General features: G+C 54.3%; 10 protein-coding genes across 10 annotated transcripts; 5 read left to right on the forward strand and 5 right to left on the reverse strand.

Moving 5' to 3' along the window:
• Window positions 1–264: 264 nt before the first annotated feature.
• KD926_007385 (zinc-binding alcohol dehydrogenase family protein) lies at window positions 265–1,439 on the forward strand (the record flags this gene model as incomplete). The annotated part of the gene is made up of 3 exons (XM_053100234.1): window positions 265–507; window positions 571–688; window positions 739–1,439. 3 exons carry the CDS (start codon window positions 265–267, stop codon window positions 1,437–1,439), a joined length of 1,062 nt encoding a protein of 353 aa, XP_052956096.1.
• A 156-nt stretch (window positions 1,440–1,595) lies between these two features.
• KD926_007386 (putative MFS alpha-glucoside transporter) lies at window positions 1,596–3,345 on the reverse strand (the record flags this gene model as incomplete). The annotated part of the gene is made up of 3 exons (XM_053100235.1): window positions 1,596–3,005; window positions 3,065–3,085; window positions 3,148–3,345. The coding sequence occupies 3 exons, from the start codon at window positions 3,343–3,345 to the stop codon at window positions 1,596–1,598; spliced, it is 1,629 nt and encodes a 542-aa protein (XP_052956097.1).
• A 514-nt stretch (window positions 3,346–3,859) lies between these two features.
• On the forward strand, window positions 3,860–4,744 carry KD926_007387 (phytanoyl-CoA dioxygenase family protein; the record flags this gene model as incomplete). Its single annotated transcript, XM_053100236.1, has 1 exon — window positions 3,860–4,744. One exon carries the CDS (start codon window positions 3,860–3,862, stop codon window positions 4,742–4,744), a length of 885 nt encoding a protein of 294 aa, XP_052956098.1.
• Window positions 4,745–4,826: 82 nt separating this feature from the next.
• Window positions 4,827–6,329, reverse strand: KD926_007388 (Zn(II)2Cys6 transcription factor; the record flags this gene model as incomplete). The annotated part of the gene is made up of 1 exon (XM_053100237.1): window positions 4,827–6,329. The coding sequence occupies one exon, from the start codon at window positions 6,327–6,329 to the stop codon at window positions 4,827–4,829; it is 1,503 nt and encodes a 500-aa protein (XP_052956099.1).
• A 545-nt stretch (window positions 6,330–6,874) lies between these two features.
• KD926_007389 (uncharacterized protein) lies at window positions 6,875–8,192 on the reverse strand (the record flags this gene model as incomplete). The annotated part of the gene is made up of 6 exons (XM_053100238.1): window positions 6,875–7,209; window positions 7,272–7,336; window positions 7,391–7,764; window positions 7,817–7,884; window positions 7,942–7,978; window positions 8,037–8,192. The coding sequence occupies 6 exons, from the start codon at window positions 8,190–8,192 to the stop codon at window positions 6,875–6,877; spliced, it is 1,035 nt and encodes a 344-aa protein (XP_052956100.1).
• Window positions 8,193–8,889: 697 nt separating this feature from the next.
• KD926_007390 (alpha/beta hydrolase) lies at window positions 8,890–9,690 on the forward strand (the record flags this gene model as incomplete). Its single annotated transcript, XM_053100239.1, has 2 exons — window positions 8,890–9,294; window positions 9,358–9,690. 2 exons carry the CDS (start codon window positions 8,890–8,892, stop codon window positions 9,688–9,690), a joined length of 738 nt encoding a protein of 245 aa, XP_052956101.1.
• A 603-nt stretch (window positions 9,691–10,293) lies between these two features.
• KD926_007391 (uncharacterized protein) lies at window positions 10,294–11,590 on the reverse strand (the record flags this gene model as incomplete). Its single annotated transcript, XM_053100241.1, has 2 exons — window positions 10,294–10,468; window positions 11,259–11,590. The coding sequence occupies 2 exons, from the start codon at window positions 11,588–11,590 to the stop codon at window positions 10,294–10,296; spliced, it is 507 nt and encodes a 168-aa protein (XP_052956102.1).
• A 1,994-nt stretch (window positions 11,591–13,584) lies between these two features.
• On the forward strand, window positions 13,585–14,082 carry KD926_007392 (proline racemase; the record flags this gene model as incomplete). Its single annotated transcript, XM_053100242.1, has 1 exon — window positions 13,585–14,082. One exon carries the CDS (start codon window positions 13,585–13,587, stop codon window positions 14,080–14,082), a length of 498 nt encoding a protein of 165 aa, XP_052956103.1.
• Window positions 14,083–14,788: 706 nt separating this feature from the next.
• KD926_007393 (SDR family NAD(P)-dependent oxidoreductase) lies at window positions 14,789–16,349 on the reverse strand (the record flags this gene model as incomplete). Its single annotated transcript, XM_053100243.1, has 3 exons — window positions 14,789–15,100; window positions 15,188–15,416; window positions 16,261–16,349. The coding sequence occupies 3 exons, from the start codon at window positions 16,347–16,349 to the stop codon at window positions 14,789–14,791; spliced, it is 630 nt and encodes a 209-aa protein (XP_052956104.1).
• A 109-nt stretch (window positions 16,350–16,458) lies between these two features.
• On the forward strand, window positions 16,459–18,124 carry KD926_007394 (putative amino acid transporter; the record flags this gene model as incomplete). The annotated part of the gene is made up of 5 exons (XM_053100244.1): window positions 16,459–16,596; window positions 16,672–16,933; window positions 16,998–17,189; window positions 17,251–17,642; window positions 17,702–18,124. The coding sequence occupies 5 exons, from the start codon at window positions 16,459–16,461 to the stop codon at window positions 18,122–18,124; spliced, it is 1,407 nt and encodes a 468-aa protein (XP_052956105.1).
• Window positions 18,125–18,324: the final 200 nt, after the last annotated feature.

Here is an 18,324-nt window from a genome sequence, read left to right on the forward strand (position 1 = left end):
CTAAAATGCATTGACTTCATGATGAATTATGCAGTCTCCACCGAGCTCGTCTCGAGGCTTGAATGTACCCACCGCGTCCATCTTATGCCCAGGTTCGAGGCACAACTTGACGTCATGACCATCGATGATTACCAATCTGCCCTCATGCTGTTGTTGAGGAGCTGAAAAAATCACGAATTGAACTTCTGGAAGGATTGAAAACCCTGGTTTGCTCCTGGTGACCTACATCACTCAACGCAACTCATATTATAATCGGCGTGGACGATGAAAGAAGTCATCAATCTTGCCGGCCCGACGGCGAAAATCGTCGACAGCCCAATCCCCGAACCCAACGACGACCAGGTCCTCATCAAGGTAGTCGTCAGCGGCTCCAATCCTAAAGACTGGAAATGCCCAGACCTTGCAGCGGATCCCAACAGTCCCATTCTTCAGCTGTATCCTCGATTGAGTGAGGGGGTTAACCAAGGAGATGATATTGCCGGGATCGTGGAGAAGGTCGGCAAGAATGTTTACGAGTTCAAGGCACGTTCGACCTTTTCGCCATCGTGAAACTTGCAGCTAATTGATTAGCCTGGCGACCGCGTCGGTGCCTTCCACGAAATGATTGCTGTCGGCGGATCCTACGCCGAGTATGCCATTGCCTACAGCCACACGACGTTCCATTTGCCCAAGGAAATCTCATTCGAAGGTCTGGCATTCCTGGGAGATTTCGAGGACTCACAGACTGACTCTTCGCAGAGGCGGCGACCATCCCGTTGGCCGGACTGACGGCAGTGATCGCTCTTTATCATCATCTGGCGCTGCCATTTCCCTGGAAGCCCGCGGAAGAGGCCATTCCCTGCGTTATTTATGGCGGAAGCACGGCGGTCGGCGCCTTCGCCATCAAACTCTTGCGACGGAGTAATGTGCACCCTATCATTGCCGTGGCGGGCAATGGCGCCTCGTACATTGAGCCATTACTCGACCGGAGCAAGGGCGACACTATCGTCGACTACCGCAACGGCTCCGAGCAAACCATCCAGGGCATCCGCGACGCTCTCCGCGGAAAGGGGTTGAAGCATGTCTTGGACACCATCGTCCAAGATCAAACTACGCAGATCCTGAAGTCTGTTCTTGCGCCCGGGGGTAATGTCAATGCCGTCCTTGGGGGCGAGCGAGATGTTTCCCCGGGGGTGGCGACGAACACCTGGGTCTCCTCTGCCCACGAAGCCGCTGGAGGGAACGATTGCCGGGAACTTGCCTACATCTTCTCTCGCTGGTTCTCGCGAGAGCTGCAGCTCGGCTTACAGGGAGAAGCACTTGCGTTCTCGGGTCATCCGTACGAGGTGCGACCTGGAGGATTGCACGGGGTCCGAGATGCTCTCCAGGACCTGAAGGACAACAAGGCGTCCGCGGTGAAATATGTGTTCCGCATTGCAGACACGCCGGGATTGACGTGATTCCCCAAAAGAACGTCTACAACTTTGAGTATATAGTAAATGGCAGGTGAACTTGACTCTTCATGATCTATTGTCCATTTCCGGGGCTTCTAAGTTCCGGGACTCCCGACTCCTTTCTTCGTGGTCCTCAATACTTGCTCGCAGCAACAAGCGAAGCTACGCATCTCGAGGCCCCCCGGCGAGCTCCGCAATATCGACGACGTAGCCCTTGAATTTCCGACTGGATACCTTCCTCTCGAAGAGAATATCCAGTTCCTCGAACGTCCGTCCCCTTGTCTCCGGGAGACATAAAAAGCAATACAGTGTGCATAGCAGACTCAGACCAGAGAAGAGGAACCCCAGCTTCCCGCGCCAATTCCCCTCGTCCTCATTCATAGCATACGGGATAACGACCGAGAACACCAGCGACATGATGTGACACGTCACCGTGGCCAGGGCGATGGTCACGCTGCGTAACTTGGCCGACGAGACCTCGGCCAGCAGAACGAAGCAGAACGGGCCGACGGTTAGGTCGTAGACAAAATTACAGGCGAGGATGAGAGCGCATTGGGCCCAGACAGGGGCGGAGGTCTCCGTTCGGGGGGCCAGGTCGAGCGCGCCGATGACAAAGAGCGCCACCGTTAGCCCGGCGCAACCCCAGATATAAGCCGTCCGGCGGCCTATGTACGAGAGTAGCGGCCAGGCAATGCAGGTACCGAGAAAGCCGATGGCCGTCAGACCGACGTTCATGGAGAAGGCGTTGGAGTTGTTCAGCCCGGCCATCTCAAAGAAATAGACGGCGTAGTTGATAAAGAGAATGTTGCCCGTGAAGGCCTGCATGTCGTAGGCCATGACGCAGATGACCAGACGACGAATATTGGGGCCCCGGAAGCAGGTCAGATAGTTCAGCTTCCCCGTTCTCTGCTGGAAAAGGTCCTCTAGCCGTAGAGTCTCTCTGATGTGCGCCAGCTTGAGGCTCACGTCGACGCCAGGTGTCGCCAACCGTCGCAGAGACTTCTCAGCGGCCTCGTATCGGCCCTTTTTGCAAAGCCAGAAGGGGGGATCGGGGCAGAAGTAAATGAAGGCCAAGATAACGACGGGGAGGATCCATTGGGTGGAAATGGGAATGCGGTAGGCAAAGCTGTTATCCAAACCATCGGTCCCTTTGAGGATTCCCGACGCGATGAGCTGGCCGATGACAAAGCCGAGGTTGGTCATGGAGGCAGCAAAGCCACGCAGAGACAGCGGTGTCACTTCGCCGACGTAGGCTGACGCGCAGATAGGGTAGAATGCGATGGTAATGCCATTTAGCAGCTCGCCGATAAACAGCTGAGGGGAGGTGTGACTAAAGAATTGAATAAACAGGATCGCGATCGAGAGAGACGAACAAATAGTCATCATGAGACGGGGACCCAGGCGATCATAGGCCCACCCGGACAGAAGCGCTCCGACGATGCCTCCCAAGGGGTTGGCATAATTGTACGCCGATACCCAGCGTGCTGGCACAACGTATTTGCCCCTATACTCGTAGCCAAATGTCCTCTTAAAGGGCTCCAAGCCGACCAGGGAACCAACAATGCCGCCGTCCTGGAAGGGCCTATTAGACCTGTCGACGAGAAGTGGCAGGAAATCATTTGAATACTTACCATGCCTTTTAGGATAGTGGCCTTGAAACCGAGTCAGCATCACACTAAAACTGGCCGGTACAGTAGGCACAGCAGAGACATACCAAGTTAATGAACATTGACCACGCCACGGCCGGCCAGTAAAAACCCATCGCATCCCAGAAACCGAGAGAGTGCTCGTATTCCGTGAATTGAAGGCTTTTCTCGGCCTCCTCGGTGATCGAAGCGGACGCAGGTTTGGAGTGGACCGCGGTCATATCCTTCTGGTCTTTGGATTCCATGGTGAAGGGGCCGATCAACATGATTCAGACAGAAAGCAAGACTGCCATTCCCCGGCCATAAAGAGACTTAAATACCCGGTCGCTGGCCATGCCTAGTCGAGCACATAACGACAAAGCCCGAGGCGAGAGACAGTTGATGGTCAATCCTAGATAGACAGATAGTATGTACCCCAGACTGGAGCCCGATAAGCTTGTCCAGTCGGAGAGAGGCGGTTTATCATCCTTGGCCATCGCAAAGGATTCCCGACTTATCCTGAACAGGCAAGTTTAACAGTCGCGCAGGGCTAGGGACGGCGTTAACGCCTTGGCCCTCTGTCTCCCCGCATCTAGTTCGGTCGATACGACGCCAATGGCCGATTGAATCAGATCCATGGATGCGTCGCTCCTCTGGCTGCAAGGTGGAAGATCCAGACGGCGTCGATCAGCCGAAGGGAGATATAAGAAGGCCAATTCAAATCGATTCACTCGGAAGAGATGCGCAGTGCCCGTTCTCTTCTAGCTCCGTTATATTTGAATTGCTAGTCAATCAATCATCATGCTTGAACCTACCGGCCCTCGCATCACCTTGATCGAGCTCACTCCCGCAGAACTCGCGTCCAAGACCATCGGCTCGCACAATCTTCAACAATCTCTCGAGGCGCTACATCGGGATGGCATCGTCGTGCTGAAGAATGCGGTGGACCCGGATCATCTCGATCGACTAAACGAGCGGATGGTGCCCGAGGCGAAGCAGCTCTACGCTCGTGCCGAGACGCATCGCAACTTCGGTGCGCACACGGGCAATATCCAGCAGGAGCCCGTCTGCGAGGCCGAGTATATCTTCGAGGACGTGGTCGCCAACCCCTTTGCCACTGCCGTGATCGAGGGCATGATCGGCCCCGACCCTCGACTGCGATTCTACAGCGCCAACACTGCGTTCAAGGCCACCGACCGACAGCCGGTGCACATCGATATCGACTTTGACATGCCACGCATGCCGTTTGCCTTTTGCGTGAACATCAACCTGGTGGATACGTCGCCCGAGAACGGTGCCACGGAGGTCTGGCTCGGCAGCCACATCGACACTGACCGAAACGTGTTGGATCGCAGTGTGAAGCATAAGCAAGTCAAAAGCGAGTTGCTCGAGGCGCGACGAAAAGTCAGTCCCCCCGTGCAGCCCGGTCTGCCCAAGGGGTCGCTGATCATCCGCGACTTTCGTCTGTGGCATGCGGGCATGCCGAACCTCACGGACGACCCACGCGTCATGTTGGTGACGATCCAGTTTGCCAATTGGTATCGCAACGAGCAGAATCTGGTACTACCCAAGAGCTTACGGGACAAAGTCAACTTTGGCCGGGTCTTCCCCTGCGTTGAATGGGTGGAGGATGGCTATGACTACTTGAAAGGGGCGCATGATCACGATTTCTCACTGTTGCCCTGACCCATAACTACCTAGAATCATACCAGCCAGTCAAAGATCTTTGTTTTCTTGTATCGAATCGTCGCGCTCTGCGGACCAGGCCTCATGTAAAGTTGACCTCCCTTCCTCGCCGACGTAGAATCACCTGGATGCAGTCCACCTTCGCCATGCCGTCCAGCCCTGCGATGCGTTGTTCGGCGTCCTTGCGAGCCCAAACCTCCTCCATGTCCCCCTTGATGCGCCGCAGGGAAGGGAAGTGGCGTGTGGCATACATCTGGTCGAAACGGGCTCGAACCAAGTCCCTCTGGGACGGTAGAATTGACTCGCAGCCCGCAGTAAACAGCGGCCACCCGTGGGCCGACACCAAAGGCGACGTGGCAGGCACTTCCTCCAATGCAGACAAGCATTGCTCGACATGCTCCAGGGTGGTCGGACTCGGGGCTCCTACATCGAACCACACGCGGTACAAGTAAATAAAGGCGGCGTGTCGATACGCTTGCACCGTAGACTCGATCGCTCTCTCCCAGCTGTTGTCGCGGGTATCCCCGGATGACAGGGGACCTAGCCCTTGCAAGGAGATCTCGATAGCAGCAGCCGTGACGTGAAACGAACAGCCCGGCTGATTCGCATCCGCCGTCTTGAGTTGCTGAAGCTGACTGATACGAGCGACAAGGTGAAGGACTGCAGTGATGCGATGCGTACAAGCGATATCTTCGACGGCCGAGAACTCGGAGGTGGATTCCCATAAGGGCCGCGCGCCACGAGAGACGGACGACAGGATGTCATGGTAGGAAAATAGGCTGAGCAGAAATCGCTCTGTGGGGGTCAACGGAGCAGGTGCATGGCCGTTCAAACGCTGGCCGATCATAGCACTCGCCCCTTGCAGATGGTTTACAAGGCAGGGCGTCGTATCTTCCTCATCGGCGAACAGCCGCGTAGAAACCAGCATCATCAGCACCGCCGCCAAGGTCGCCTGCGACCGACTCTGGACAGGGTCGCCGACAAGAGTTCGCAGCCGATTCAGGGCCGCCTGCTGGTGCCGGTCTGCCACCACCTGCAGCGAGGTGTCGTCGGTTAGACGCGCTAGATGGGTCGCCGCCATGGACAAAACGACCGACTGCAAGGCGCCGGGCGCGAGCAGCATGGCGCCCAGGTGAACGACAAACGGATTGCTCTCGCTCGGTCCGCCCGACGCGGACAAGAGGCCTGACAGGTTGGCCGTCCAATAATGCAGAAGCCGACTGTCTCGTTTCGACAGAGTATCTATGGGTAGGAGGGATGGCCCCGAGCCCAGGGACGGAGATGGCGAGGAATCTACTGCGACCGGCCGGTGCTGGGAAGTCGATACTTGCGGGCGCACCGCTCGCCATCGACAGCGAATGCCGTAGCCCTGGCATGGAATCTTGAGTCGCAGGCAGCGGCCACAGAATGGTTTTTGTTCATCGCACTTGTAACCGGCGTCGCGACAGGTCCAGCATCCCGTCCGTGTCCTCGTCCGCATTCTGGGTCGTAGGAATTCTTTTGATGGCGAACAGGCGGCAGCAGGCAAAGTAGAGTTGTCCCCAGGAGCTTTCCCTGAAACGGGATAGTCCGGGGTGGCAAGCATTGTGCGAGGATGGATTCTGATCCTGATCCTAGTCAGTGTACGGAGTTGCATTGACAGGCAACGGACTTACCTTGATTGACACTCCACGATCCAATTTTGTTTCTCGTTCAGCAGGAAACATACTCCCTAGGATCAGGCTTTTCCGCTGCATTGATGTCATTCGAGCCCCGTAAACTGTCATGGTGGGGGTCATTGCGCTACTGAGAGATCAACGGAGAGATATATACTGGGGGTTGCCGGGGAAGCATTGTTAGTCCACCCAGGGTATACGGAGAGCCGCCACGAAATGACCTCGACAGCTGTTGACGGGGATTGTAGCCAAGCAGAACCACTAAAAGACATCGATCTACATCGACTACAGACTCCGAACCCCGTACTCCGGATGGACGAGAGGCTATCTACGCGGTCAGGTGACTTAAATGACTCAGCGACTGTTTGATCTGTTTGGTCTGTTTGGCCTGTTTGTCCTGTCGGGACTGTTTGATTGCATTGCATTGTTTGCATTTTCCGTCTCCCTCGTAACGCATGAACCGTCCGTGGCCCTGTCAAACACTCGGGGAACGAGCCGAACGACGAGCCGAATGAACGGAGAAGGCTCGTGTCGCCACGATGCTCCTCAGGGGCACCTCGTCGCCCTCCTTGAAGTCCAGATGGGTCGTCGTTTCCTCCGTCCAGTTTCGCGCCCGCTGCCCCGACCGTGGGGGCCGCGACTCGAACCCACTCTCGCCCATCCGCCCCTGGCTCTGCGATCGACTGGCGTGGGTGGTGCTGAAGCGGTCCGACACCAATTGCAGGAGCGGCCGCAGTGTCGGAAAACAGGCGGAGCTGATGCCGGAGCAGACCTCGATCACCGACCAGGTATTCGTTGCGCAGAGGGTCCCTAGATCCGTGCGAGTTAGCGAGTCCCGGGCGAGGTCGATGCACCGGAGAGATCAGACGTACAGCTCATATCGCTGGGCTGGAAATGGAACAGCGTGACGAATCGGTAGATGCTCGAGAAGACAACGCTGACGGAATTAGCCCCATCCTGCACACCACTCTACCGGGACCGCGAGACTTACAAGCTGCCTAGCAGGAAAATCCCTATGACGGCCAGTCGCTTGGTGAGCGACGCATGCAGCTTCCACACCTGATGAGCCGGCAAACTGAGAATGGCGGCGTCCGTCAGGATGTTCGGGACCGCATTGCCCATAAACGAGCCCTTGACGTTGATGCAATGACCCGGAAGCGCGGGATTCCACGCCTTGGCGATGGGGGTGCATTGGAAGATCGAGACGCAGAGGATGGCAATGACCCAGGAGATGGTGATGATCCCCAGGATCAGGGTTGCCGCGCGCGTCGCCTTGTCGATGAAGATGCGTCGGTACATGGCCAGAATGGACAGCTTGATTATGCCCACGTTCGTGCAGTAGACACACTCCATGCACATCAGGAGCTGCGCTCTTCGTGAGTGCCCGCCCGTGCAGTTGCAGACCGGAGGAGCATACCTTGCTGAGAAACACGACATTCTGCGGCGGCAGTTCGTCCCTATGCAGGCCCAGGCCGTGGTGAACCACTATCGGGCGGTCAGTCTGCTTGTCCGATCAAGTGTTGGAACGACGCGAAAACACACTTGTTAGATTGATGCCCAAAACCGCAAAGGCAAAGATCTAGAGTCCTCGGTCAGCGATCAGACAGATGGCTTCACGGGCAGGAAAGGGTGTGAACCATGGCTAACACAAGTATATAGTCGTCTGCCCCGTAGGGTGTACCGCGGACGCATCGGGAGACGAAGCGCAGAAGCACAAACGTAACTGCCACCACCGTCATGGCGATCGAAGCACCGCGATTCTCCGATTGCTGGCTGGCACGTCCGGCAGACATCTCGGTCGGCGGACAACTGACGTTCTTGATACCCTCACCCCGGACGCGGTCTATGAAATGATGAGAGACCCTTGCAAAGATAAGAGGAGGGCATGGCCGTCTGGTTCCTGCCGTTGACAGGGGATGGCAGAGAGAGTGATGACAGCCTGGGCGGGGCCAAAGTCCGATCTGCAAGCTGAGCCTCGAATCGTATGTTTGGCCCCTGTTGGTTTTTTCAATCTGGTTTTCTCCAATTTTTCTCTGCTTCCCCCTCTCTTATTCGACCGGCTGATTCTCGAGCCGCGCAATTTCCGTAGTAAATTAGATTAAGTATCGCGACCTGGCCAATGAAGCCTCGTCGCGTCTGCATAGATGGAGATCTAATGGGGAGGAGTCGAACTAGTTCCGCCAAATAAATTGATCTAGCGAGCTGACGACCCGGACAGGACGGCGAGCCTGGCGACCCATCGGCGAAGACGAAAGTTCCGCAGGCCTCCGACAATTGGTAGAAAGCTTGCTGACACGTTTGACTTCGCCCAAAACCAGCGAGACGAGTTGCAAAGCAAGTCCCCCTCCTGGCCCACCCGACGGACCCACGGTGGAGATGCGTTCGCGGGTGACTGGTGAACTGGTGATAAGAGCAGCCGATTCCTCACTTTCGCCCCTCGAACGCTAGCGATCGTTCCATTTACTGAGTACACCCGCTCCAACTCGGACTATGAGCTCGACTGTCGTCCTGGTGCCGGGGGCCTGGCACCTGCCCACCTGTTTCGATCAATTGCGCCAGGAGCTGCATGCCCTGGGCGTAGCATCGGTAGCCGTAGCCAATCCCTCCGTGGAGGATTGCCAGCCGCCGAAGAACTTGACGCACGACGTCGCTCATTTGCACGCCGTTCTCGCTCGCTTGGCCGACGAGGGGAAGCAGATCACGCTCGTCGCTCATTCCTACGGCGGCGTCGTGGCCTCGGGGGCTGCCCAGGGGCTGGGTCTTGCCCAGCGACAGGCCGTCGCTCAGCAGGGAGGAATCGCGAGGGTGCTCTATCTCGGTGCCTTCGCTATACCGGCACAAGCGTCGCTGCTGCAAGCGGTCGGAGGCGTGGCGCCTCCCTGGTGGGAATACAAGGTCGGTTAGGAATCAAATCTGGGAGATACGGAATAAAAATTGTCTAACGATCGCTACTGTCAGGGCGACCAAGTGGTGGTAAACGACCCACATGTGTCGAATCCGGCACGTGTCTTCTACAATGATCTCCCTCCAGAGACCCAGAGTCACTGGATCTCCCAACTGCGACCGCACACGGCCACCTCCTTCGAGATCCCCAATAGCTATGAGCCATGGAAGGATATCCCGTGCACATACGTTTTCACGGAGCAAGACAACGCCATCCCGCTTTTTGCCCAGAAGGCCATGGCAGGTGGCATGGGCGACATTTCGACCGTCAGTCTGGATGCGTCCCATTCGCCTTTCTTGAGCATGCCGAAGCAAGTAGCGAAGATCATTGTGGATGCGAGTCAATAAAGAGGGTGCGAAGGATTGAGGGGAACATGAATGAGACAGAGAGAATCCAGGGATAGGGCTGGCCCATCACGAGACCTGCCGAAGTACATGAATGAATGGCCTGAGCCCCGGGACGACTTAAACACATCGCTGCATCTGAATACTGGTCTCTCCAGTACGCACAATGATCTGAACTGCCTGCCAGATTTACTACTAGGCTGGGAATGGATGTGCTCAGCCACTGGTCCTGAAGTCGACCAACGGAATCAAACGGAAGTACTAAGAGTAGGGAATAATCTGGAATCCTCCAAAGGGCGTCCCGATGGGATATTTGTACTTTATGTAAATATTAGGAGTTCAGGGTTGCCGCCAGGCCTACGAGAACACGCCCGCCGCAATCGAGGACCAACATCGGGGTTCCTTCCAGTAGTTCGCTGGGACGAGTTGTCTCGAAATTTCCTCGTGTTTGATGGCGGCAGGTTGAAAAAGAATAACGTTTGCTTACAAGGTTACTTGGAGGCGAAAGCTTTTGGAAATGGATATCATTAAGTTGCCCCTGTCCCTACGCTATTCCAGTCATCGAGCTGTTGGCTACCTTCCAGTAGGACAGAGAATACCAACCTTTCACCAAAAGTCGGCAATAGCAGAAGCAAGTTTCTCATGCATGACTCGCTCGGCGGCCTCTTCTTCCTGCACCACGGCTTCGTTCAACATTTTGGTGATAGCTCGACGGGCCTCCCTGAACGCGACGCGCTGCAGGCCATGATCGTGGATTTTGGCTTCTGCAGGAATCTCACATCTCACTGCCACAATCAACAGTAGTCATCGTTGGTTTTCTCTCCTCTAGGCAGGACTTTAGCGATGCGACCATCACCGGCCTGTCCATTGGGGTGTTCGTCCGTCGGAATGCTCAATAGTGATTTCCTGAACAGATCGACTTGGTTTGTGTACTCCGAGTCCACGGGGCAGTGGACCATGGCACATTGGCATTGAGGCATTTTGAATTTTCGACGCATAGGGATGGCTGAATTATACTGATGGCAGGATTGGAAGATCAGTTCAAGTTCCGTATGGTTTCAGGAAAGTGCGTAGTGATGATCGAACTTGACCCGACCTGAACGCAAGGGACTGTATATATGCAGTCTCTGAAATACTTCCCGACCCGGGCATCTCCTCTACACTGGCATTCGCTTGCGGAGACTATCGGCGGGCGTGAAACAGTAAACCACCCGGCTGATTCAGTCTATCAAATCAAAGGACCGGTGGCCTATCTACCGCGAAGTTCCAGGAAGTGGCACACGAGAGTACTGCATCGCAGTAGCTTCGACCGATGGTACTATTTCTGACCTACGATTATGAATGGATGACTTACGAGTCTACTGAGAGAAAAAATAATCAATTCGTACAAAATACACGACGAGGAGTGCGATTGAATTCAATATAATTGCCCAAAATGACATGTACAAGTAGTGCAGAAAATCAGCTAACATTTCCATGCATTCGCAAAAGCGGAACTGATAGACGAACCAGCAAACGATGAATGGAATGCATCTGACAGCACCTATCTCCAGCCATTGGAGGGCCGGTACGCCTGATATTCCCCCGCCGGCTCATGAGACGAGTTCGACGGATGACGCTGTCGATACTCTTCATCTCGAGCTTGCTGGTAGTATTCGTAAACTATACTTTCTGCCATTTTTCGAAATTGGCTACGTTGCCGGCTGATCGAGGTGGTCCCATTTGCTCGGACTGGAATGATATACCCAGTGACACGTCCAGGAATAATAGAATTCGGACGTGTCTCGATTTCAAAAAGATCCTCGGCCAGGGCCTGCAACACAAGGGTGTAGAAGTTCAGCCGGGAGGTCCACTCGCGTCGAACGTGAACAATGACCCAAACAGGGATCGAATGTTGGTTCATGTTGTATTGAAGGGCGAACAGTGTTACTAGAGACCGAGGTATTGGGTGAATGAATGGGCACAGAGGAACGAGTGGAGAAGAACATATGAAGGCTTTTATAGGACCATGTTGAAGGAAGTAGACAGAGTTAATGTTGCTGCAATGATGGAGCTTGCCCTTATCGTGATATAGAATTAGTGGTTTTCTTCAGCGGACTAGGAGCTTGCAATACTGGAACATGCCAAATAAGCAGCACGACCATGGCAAGCAAAGCAAACATTGTCTTTCCGGAAAGTTCACTTTGTCAATCACCATCGTTAAGCTGAGGGCCATCGCACTGTCCGCAGAAGATGGCCTCTTTTGTGGCCTTAGATATACGATTGCTGTGTAGATAAGCGTGTATGATTGGCATGTTCGAACTAAAGATGAGGTGGCAATGATGATAGAGACTGGTTGCCGATGGTAAATAAATACATCATAAGAGAAATCCATTAACCCGAAAATTCAATGTTTAGTGCTTCATGCCGTTGCGGTATGTCTTTTTTCAACCAATCGCCTCGGTTGCTTCACTGGCATGAAACACGTTTGAAGAGTCGACGATCAGAGGGCAGTTGAACTGGTACTTGAGTGGAAGTATTGCGTGGATTGAAGTTGGTCACAGTGGACATCTACATGGCTGGCCGAGTGATCAATGTTGTTCATTCAGAGGATACATGATTGGGAATCCGCCCCAGTAGCACAAAAGGTGTCACTAGGAGGCATGATGCTCCCGTTCGAGGGAAAGACGTTTCGCTTGATCGCCAACAACTCACGTTCTATATTTAGTGCGGCCTTGGTGGATATAAGACCTAAACCCTAATGTAAAAGTAGTAGTTGAAATGGCCCAAATTCATGTCCTGGTATTCCGTTCGTGGCGCCAGCTTTAACAAGGGCAATGAAGCCGCAGTTGAACAAGGATGTCGTCCCTATAAGGGGAAGGACAAAGTGCCCAATATGTAATTCGTGACAGGTAAACTGCGGAAGATCTTAAATAAACAGCGTGTTTCCTATCTAAGAAGGCGGGTTAGCAACCTCAGGCTTCTCAGCAGAATTTGGGAAATAATCAGATAGAATACCCACAACCTTAGGGAGCCCGTACAGCTCATAATTCCATGCTGAATCGTTTAAAAATGCAGTAAAAATCAATTAAAAAAATTGAACACACCGTCAGTCCCGACTGGGTAATATTCTTCAATATATTCTAGCTCGAATTCTCCAAAATTCTCTTTTTAATTTACCAAGGAAGACCACATTTTTAAAAAGGGATAGTTTCCCAGGCAGCTGTCCACTTGCGTATATAGGAAATGGGCTGTCCGGTTAACATCTTCCACATTAGACGCCTCGAATAGAGAAAGCATTCGTAATTTCAAGATGAAAAGGCGGTAGTGTCATCCAAAATGAAGGGCAAAGATATGAAACTGGCAAGGAAAATGATAGATGTACACTGCCAGATATCTCCGGGATCTCCGCGGTTTACGGTAGATAAGCGAATAGCGACTAACTTAGCAGGGTGAATTTTTTTCCCAGATGCATGCGGATCTAAGATATGCAATTTTGATACGACGATTACCCGATGTTTGCGACTCTTAACGTAGCCCAGAAGCCGACGGACGAGTCGTACGGGAGATATCAGGTCGGATACTGGCCGTGCCGGTGAGCTAAGCTTCAGATGCATGTATGTATGTACCTACGGCTCAGGGGCCAGAGTGCGGGCTGACCAGACCGGCAGGCTTACCGATGGAGGAGAATGAAACTAGTCGAAAGACTCCAAACTCATCGACTATAAGGGCCTATCTGAATGCTGGAACTTACGGATACTTGGGCCGTGTGCCATCTGACGCACATATCTGGCCGGTGGACAGTGACTGTAGACAGTGATTTAAACCAGGCGGATGCTGTTATGGCATAGATAGCAAAGCCAGAATATAGCCATATTTCGGAGTTCAATTAGTTTCCCGCCAATCCGATACACCACCATGCATTTCATCCAATTGATCACCGTCGTGGGCTGCCACTGTGCCGGCGAGGTAGGCGATGTCATCGTCGGCGGCGTGCTCAATCCCCCGGGCTGCTCCACCATGTACGAAAAACTGGTCTACTTTCGAGATCGAGCAGACCACATTCGCCAGCAGATGCTCAACGAGCCGCGGGGACGTCCGGCCATGTGCATGAATCTCGTCCTGCCCCCGTGTGATCCCCGAGCCGACGCTGGCTTCCTCATCATGGAAAGCGAGGAATACCCCCCTATGTCCGGCGGAAACACGATCTGCACCGCCACCGTCTTGCTCGAGACGGGTATGGTGAAGATGGAAGAGCCGGTAACTACGATTCTACTGGACACGGCAGCCGGTCCGGTCTCCTTCACGGCGGACTGTGAGAATGGCAAGTGCAAGGCCGTCGCATTTGATAACGTTCCGTCCTTCGTCTTTGCCCTGGACTATCCGGTGGACGTGCCCGGGGTGGGAACCGTCTGATGTTGCCTGGGGTGGCATGATCTATGCCATCGTCGATGCGGCCTCTGTGGGACTTCGCATATCCAACCAGAACGGTCTCAAGCTGATCGAAGTGGGAGAGAAAATCAAGCAAGCCGTCCAGCGCTCGTTCACCCCCGTTCACCCGGAAAACCCCCAAATCCGTTGGAGCTTACTGAACCGCTACAGGAGAATTCCGAGGGAAAGAAGGTGGCGGTTAAAACGGTGGTGGTGTTTCCAGGGCGGTTCGATCGTTGTCCCTGTGGCACCGGTAGCTCAGCAAGAATGGCCGTTCTGTATGCCCGAGGCCAGCTGGCTGTCGGTGAAAAATTAGATTACCGCAGTATCATCGACAGCTCCTTTCAGTGCCATATTCGAGGCACGACTCGTATCGGCGGATACGACGCAGTGTTGCCAACAGTGAAGGGGAGTGCATGGATTACGGGGTTCAAGCAAATGGTATTAGACCCGACAGGCCCTTTCCCCCAAGGATTCCGGGGTGGAGATCAGTGGCATGTATCAGAAGAGCCCGAGCATAAATAGAATTGAAGCTGTTCACTGTTCCACTGAGAGTGTTGTAGAAACGGTCTTGATTTATGGCAGAAACAGAGATCTATAAGGCTCTAGAAAGTCATAAATTTGAGCGACACATCGCGGATGGCGCGTGGGATCCAATCATTGGACCAAACCGAGTAAATTGAGCAAGTCCTTAGTCGAACATCAAACCCCCGTTGGCGCTCACAACCATGCCGGTGACCCATCGACTGCTCTCCTCCGAAAGAAAAGCCACGATCTGCGCGATATCGTCAACTTCACCGACTTGAGGGGCAGCAGGGGTGCTTTGAATGCTCGACTGCCACGCTTTTGACATTTCGGGATCCTGAGTACTTTGTGCCCAGAGCTCAGTGCCAATGGGACCCGGGCTAATGCAATTCAGGGTGGCGTTGTATTTGTGGCCGAGCTCTCGTGCTAGCGCAATGGCCCCTTGCATCCCACGTAGGCCAGGCAACCGGCATGTAGTCTCGTGCATAGATGGTGAAGTTCACGATGCGCGGCGCCGGGCCGAATGACGGGTGGCCTGTTGGATCAGAAAGGTGGGGAATCGCACGTTGGCGTGCAACTGCCGCTCCCAGGGCTCGTACGTCATATCCTTGAAGTTGTAATCCTCCCAGGTGCCCGCATTGTTGACTATAATATCGATGTGCCGCCATCGAGCCACCGCGGCGCTCACCACCGTCGCCGGCGCCGCCGGATCGGCTCCTCTGGCTTCCACTGCGATGGCGTCGACCCCAATGCCTTGCACCTGAGCCACAGCCTCGTCGGCCTGACTGCGTGAACTTTGATAGGTAAGAATAATATTGGCACCCCGACGGGCGAGTTCGAGAGCGATACCCTTGCCAATCCCGCGAGAGCCCCCGTCACGATGGCATTCTTTCCCCGGAGCGACATCACAGCAGGTATTGAGCGGGAGTCAGATGCAGGGATATCTCGTGTGAAGCCGATAGCAACACTCTATGAGCCCTGTACGATCTCTAGGACCAGGTAGCGAGGATACGAAACAATGGGTCTGGCCGAGAGTGTGTCTGGTGATAGGAGGGGCTCCCGGTGCTTCCGCCCTGCGGTCCTCGGACAAGAGACGACCTAGTCTTGTTGCCAGTAAAACGATGACAGAGAAAAATTGGCGCTGACGAAAAGTCAGCGAGGACAGAGTGCCTCCCCGCGCGTGTGCTGTTATTCTGAGTGTATGCCAACCCCAGATATGGGGAAGTCGGAAGCGCTGCCGAGCGGATCTTCATCTATTCGTCGGGGACTCTATATATGATAGCACGCGCATCTAGCGTAAGTAGGCCTCGTTCTCTCTACGAAACTTGCGTCACAAAGGTATGGAGCCCCCAGGAAAGACCAATGGGGTGCTGCACCTTTCTCCAGGACCTCACACCGGGCCATCCATGACCCTCCCCCGCGCCTCTGGAGAAGGCTGGGGCGCGGATGGCTTCCCGAGCCGATCACTGAGAAAGCGCCTGATAACATTATCAACCCTGGCGACGACCACCGGGAGGCCTCCCGAATGATGCCATGATAGATGGGGAAATTCGCTCGCGCTACCCCGGTTTCCACCTGTTATCCTATCCCCGCTGAATGGGTCGGTGGAGATAGGGGCAGGTCCAATGGTTGACAAACAGGAATTGAAAGTGTGAGGACATCATAGCCACCGGGTGCCGAATGGCAGCAATTCCAGTTGGGAGCCAGCGTGTTATATCATAGTCCATTGTAGATGAGAGGAAGACTGAGGGGCCGCGAGGCCCTTATAACTCCCCACTGTCCCCGAATCGGTCTAAGACAGGTTCCGTTGTTGTCTCCTTCCCCAGGACGCGCACGATGAATAAGACCAAGTCAGATGAAGAGTCCCCATCCTCTTCCCTGCCGATGCAGGTCGGTGAAGTCCGGGAGGATCCCACCTATGTCCACGATGCCGTCTTCGGAGAAATCACGGAGGATGGCCCCAATTATCGTGATGTACGCGTTTCCCTGCACAGGCCCTTCAGGCCTAGCCGACACCATACTAACATGCAACACCATTGATTCAAATAGGTCGGGTGGTTGGGAACGGTTGCTCTCATGATGAAAACGCAAATTGGACTCGGCGTGCTCTCAATCCCCAGCGCCTTCGACACGTTGGGGATTGTGCCCGGCATTATCACGCTATGTGGCATCGCCATCACCACGACCTGGTCGGACTATATCATCGGTGTCTTCAAACTTCAGCATCGTGAGGTCTACGGGATCGACGATGCCGGGGGCCTGATGTTTGGCCAGATCGGCCGGGTGGTCTTTGGTGTTGCTTTTTGCCTTTGTACGTTGCCAGCCTCGGATCCTCCCCGGGAAAAACGCATGCTGATACTCGAGCATGAGAACAGATTGGACATTCGTGGCCGCATCCGGTATTCTGAGCGCTTCGATAGGACTGAACGCCGTCTCGTCCCATGGAGCGTGCACCGCCATCTTCACCGTCATCGTTGCCATCGTGGGCTTTGGCCTTGGGAGTATTCGGACACTGGGCCGCCTGTCCTGGCTGGCGTGGGTCGGACTAATATGCATCTTAACATCCAGTAGGTGCTTTGCCAATTGTTCTCTAAATCCCTAGCTGCGACCGTTAACCTCCATCCGTAGTTATCATCTTGACCATCTCGGTAGGCGCTCAAGATCGCCCGTCTGCGGCACCCAAGGACATTCCCTGGGTTTCGGACTATAAGCTTGTCGGCAATGGAACTTTTGTAGAGACAATTTCGGCCGTCTGTCGACTGGTTTTCGCTTTCACCGGCACTCCTGCCTTCTTTCCAATCATTTCCGAAATGCGTGACCCGCGGTACTATACGCGCGCCCTGCTGATTTGCCAGGGGACCGTTGTTGCCGTCTACATTGCAATCGGCTGTGTTGTATACTGTTACTGCGGATCGTATCTCGCCTCGCCTGCTCTAGGCTCGGCCGGAGTGCTGATGAAGAAGATTTGCTATGGGTTCGCGTTGCCTGGCTTGCTTGTGACCACGATGCTGGTGGTTCATGTTAGTCTTGTCCCCCTTGACCCCGAATTGAGATGGCCTGCCTACTCACCGCCGCTCAGCTTCCGGGGAAGTATATCTTCGTGACCATCCTGCGTGGTTCGCGGCACCTCACGGCGAACACCATGACTCACTGGGGCACTTGGCTGACGTGCACGTTTGGCATCACCGTGGCCGCTTATATCATCGCCAGCGCCATCCCAGTCTTTGACGACCTCGTCGCTCTCGTCGGTGCATTACTCGGAACCCTGATGGCTTTCCAGCCCATGGGTTGCATGTGGCTCTACGACAACTGGGGTATATTTAGAGCACACAGAACGCCGAAACTTACGTTTCTGGTGTGCTGGAGCGTGCTTGTAGTATTATTGGGCTCGTTCCTTACTGTGTGCGGCACGTATGCGTCCATTGTCACCATAATCAACAGTTACAACGCCGCCGGGGGATCAACTGTCTGGTCTTGCGCCGACAATAGCAACTCCGTGTAACGTCCCCTGCATGTTGACGAATGTATTCATTGTTAGCGTTTGATGAATTGTTCCTTATTCATTCATAACCCCTTCTTGGCGAGGTTGGAATACCCCGGGCATAGAGAGGTGAATTCAATCAATTTCCCATGTCACAGTAACCTGTTGTAGCTAATGCTAGATAAACAATCACCGCAAACCTTCTGGTGCCCAAGTCTCAC

Source organism: Aspergillus affinis, assembly GCF_023601865.1.
Source record: "Aspergillus affinis strain CMG 70 chromosome Unknown NODE_42_length_251493_cov_91_322052, whole genome shotgun sequence".
Taxonomy (NCBI): domain Eukaryota; kingdom Fungi; phylum Ascomycota; class Eurotiomycetes; order Eurotiales; family Aspergillaceae; genus Aspergillus; species Aspergillus affinis.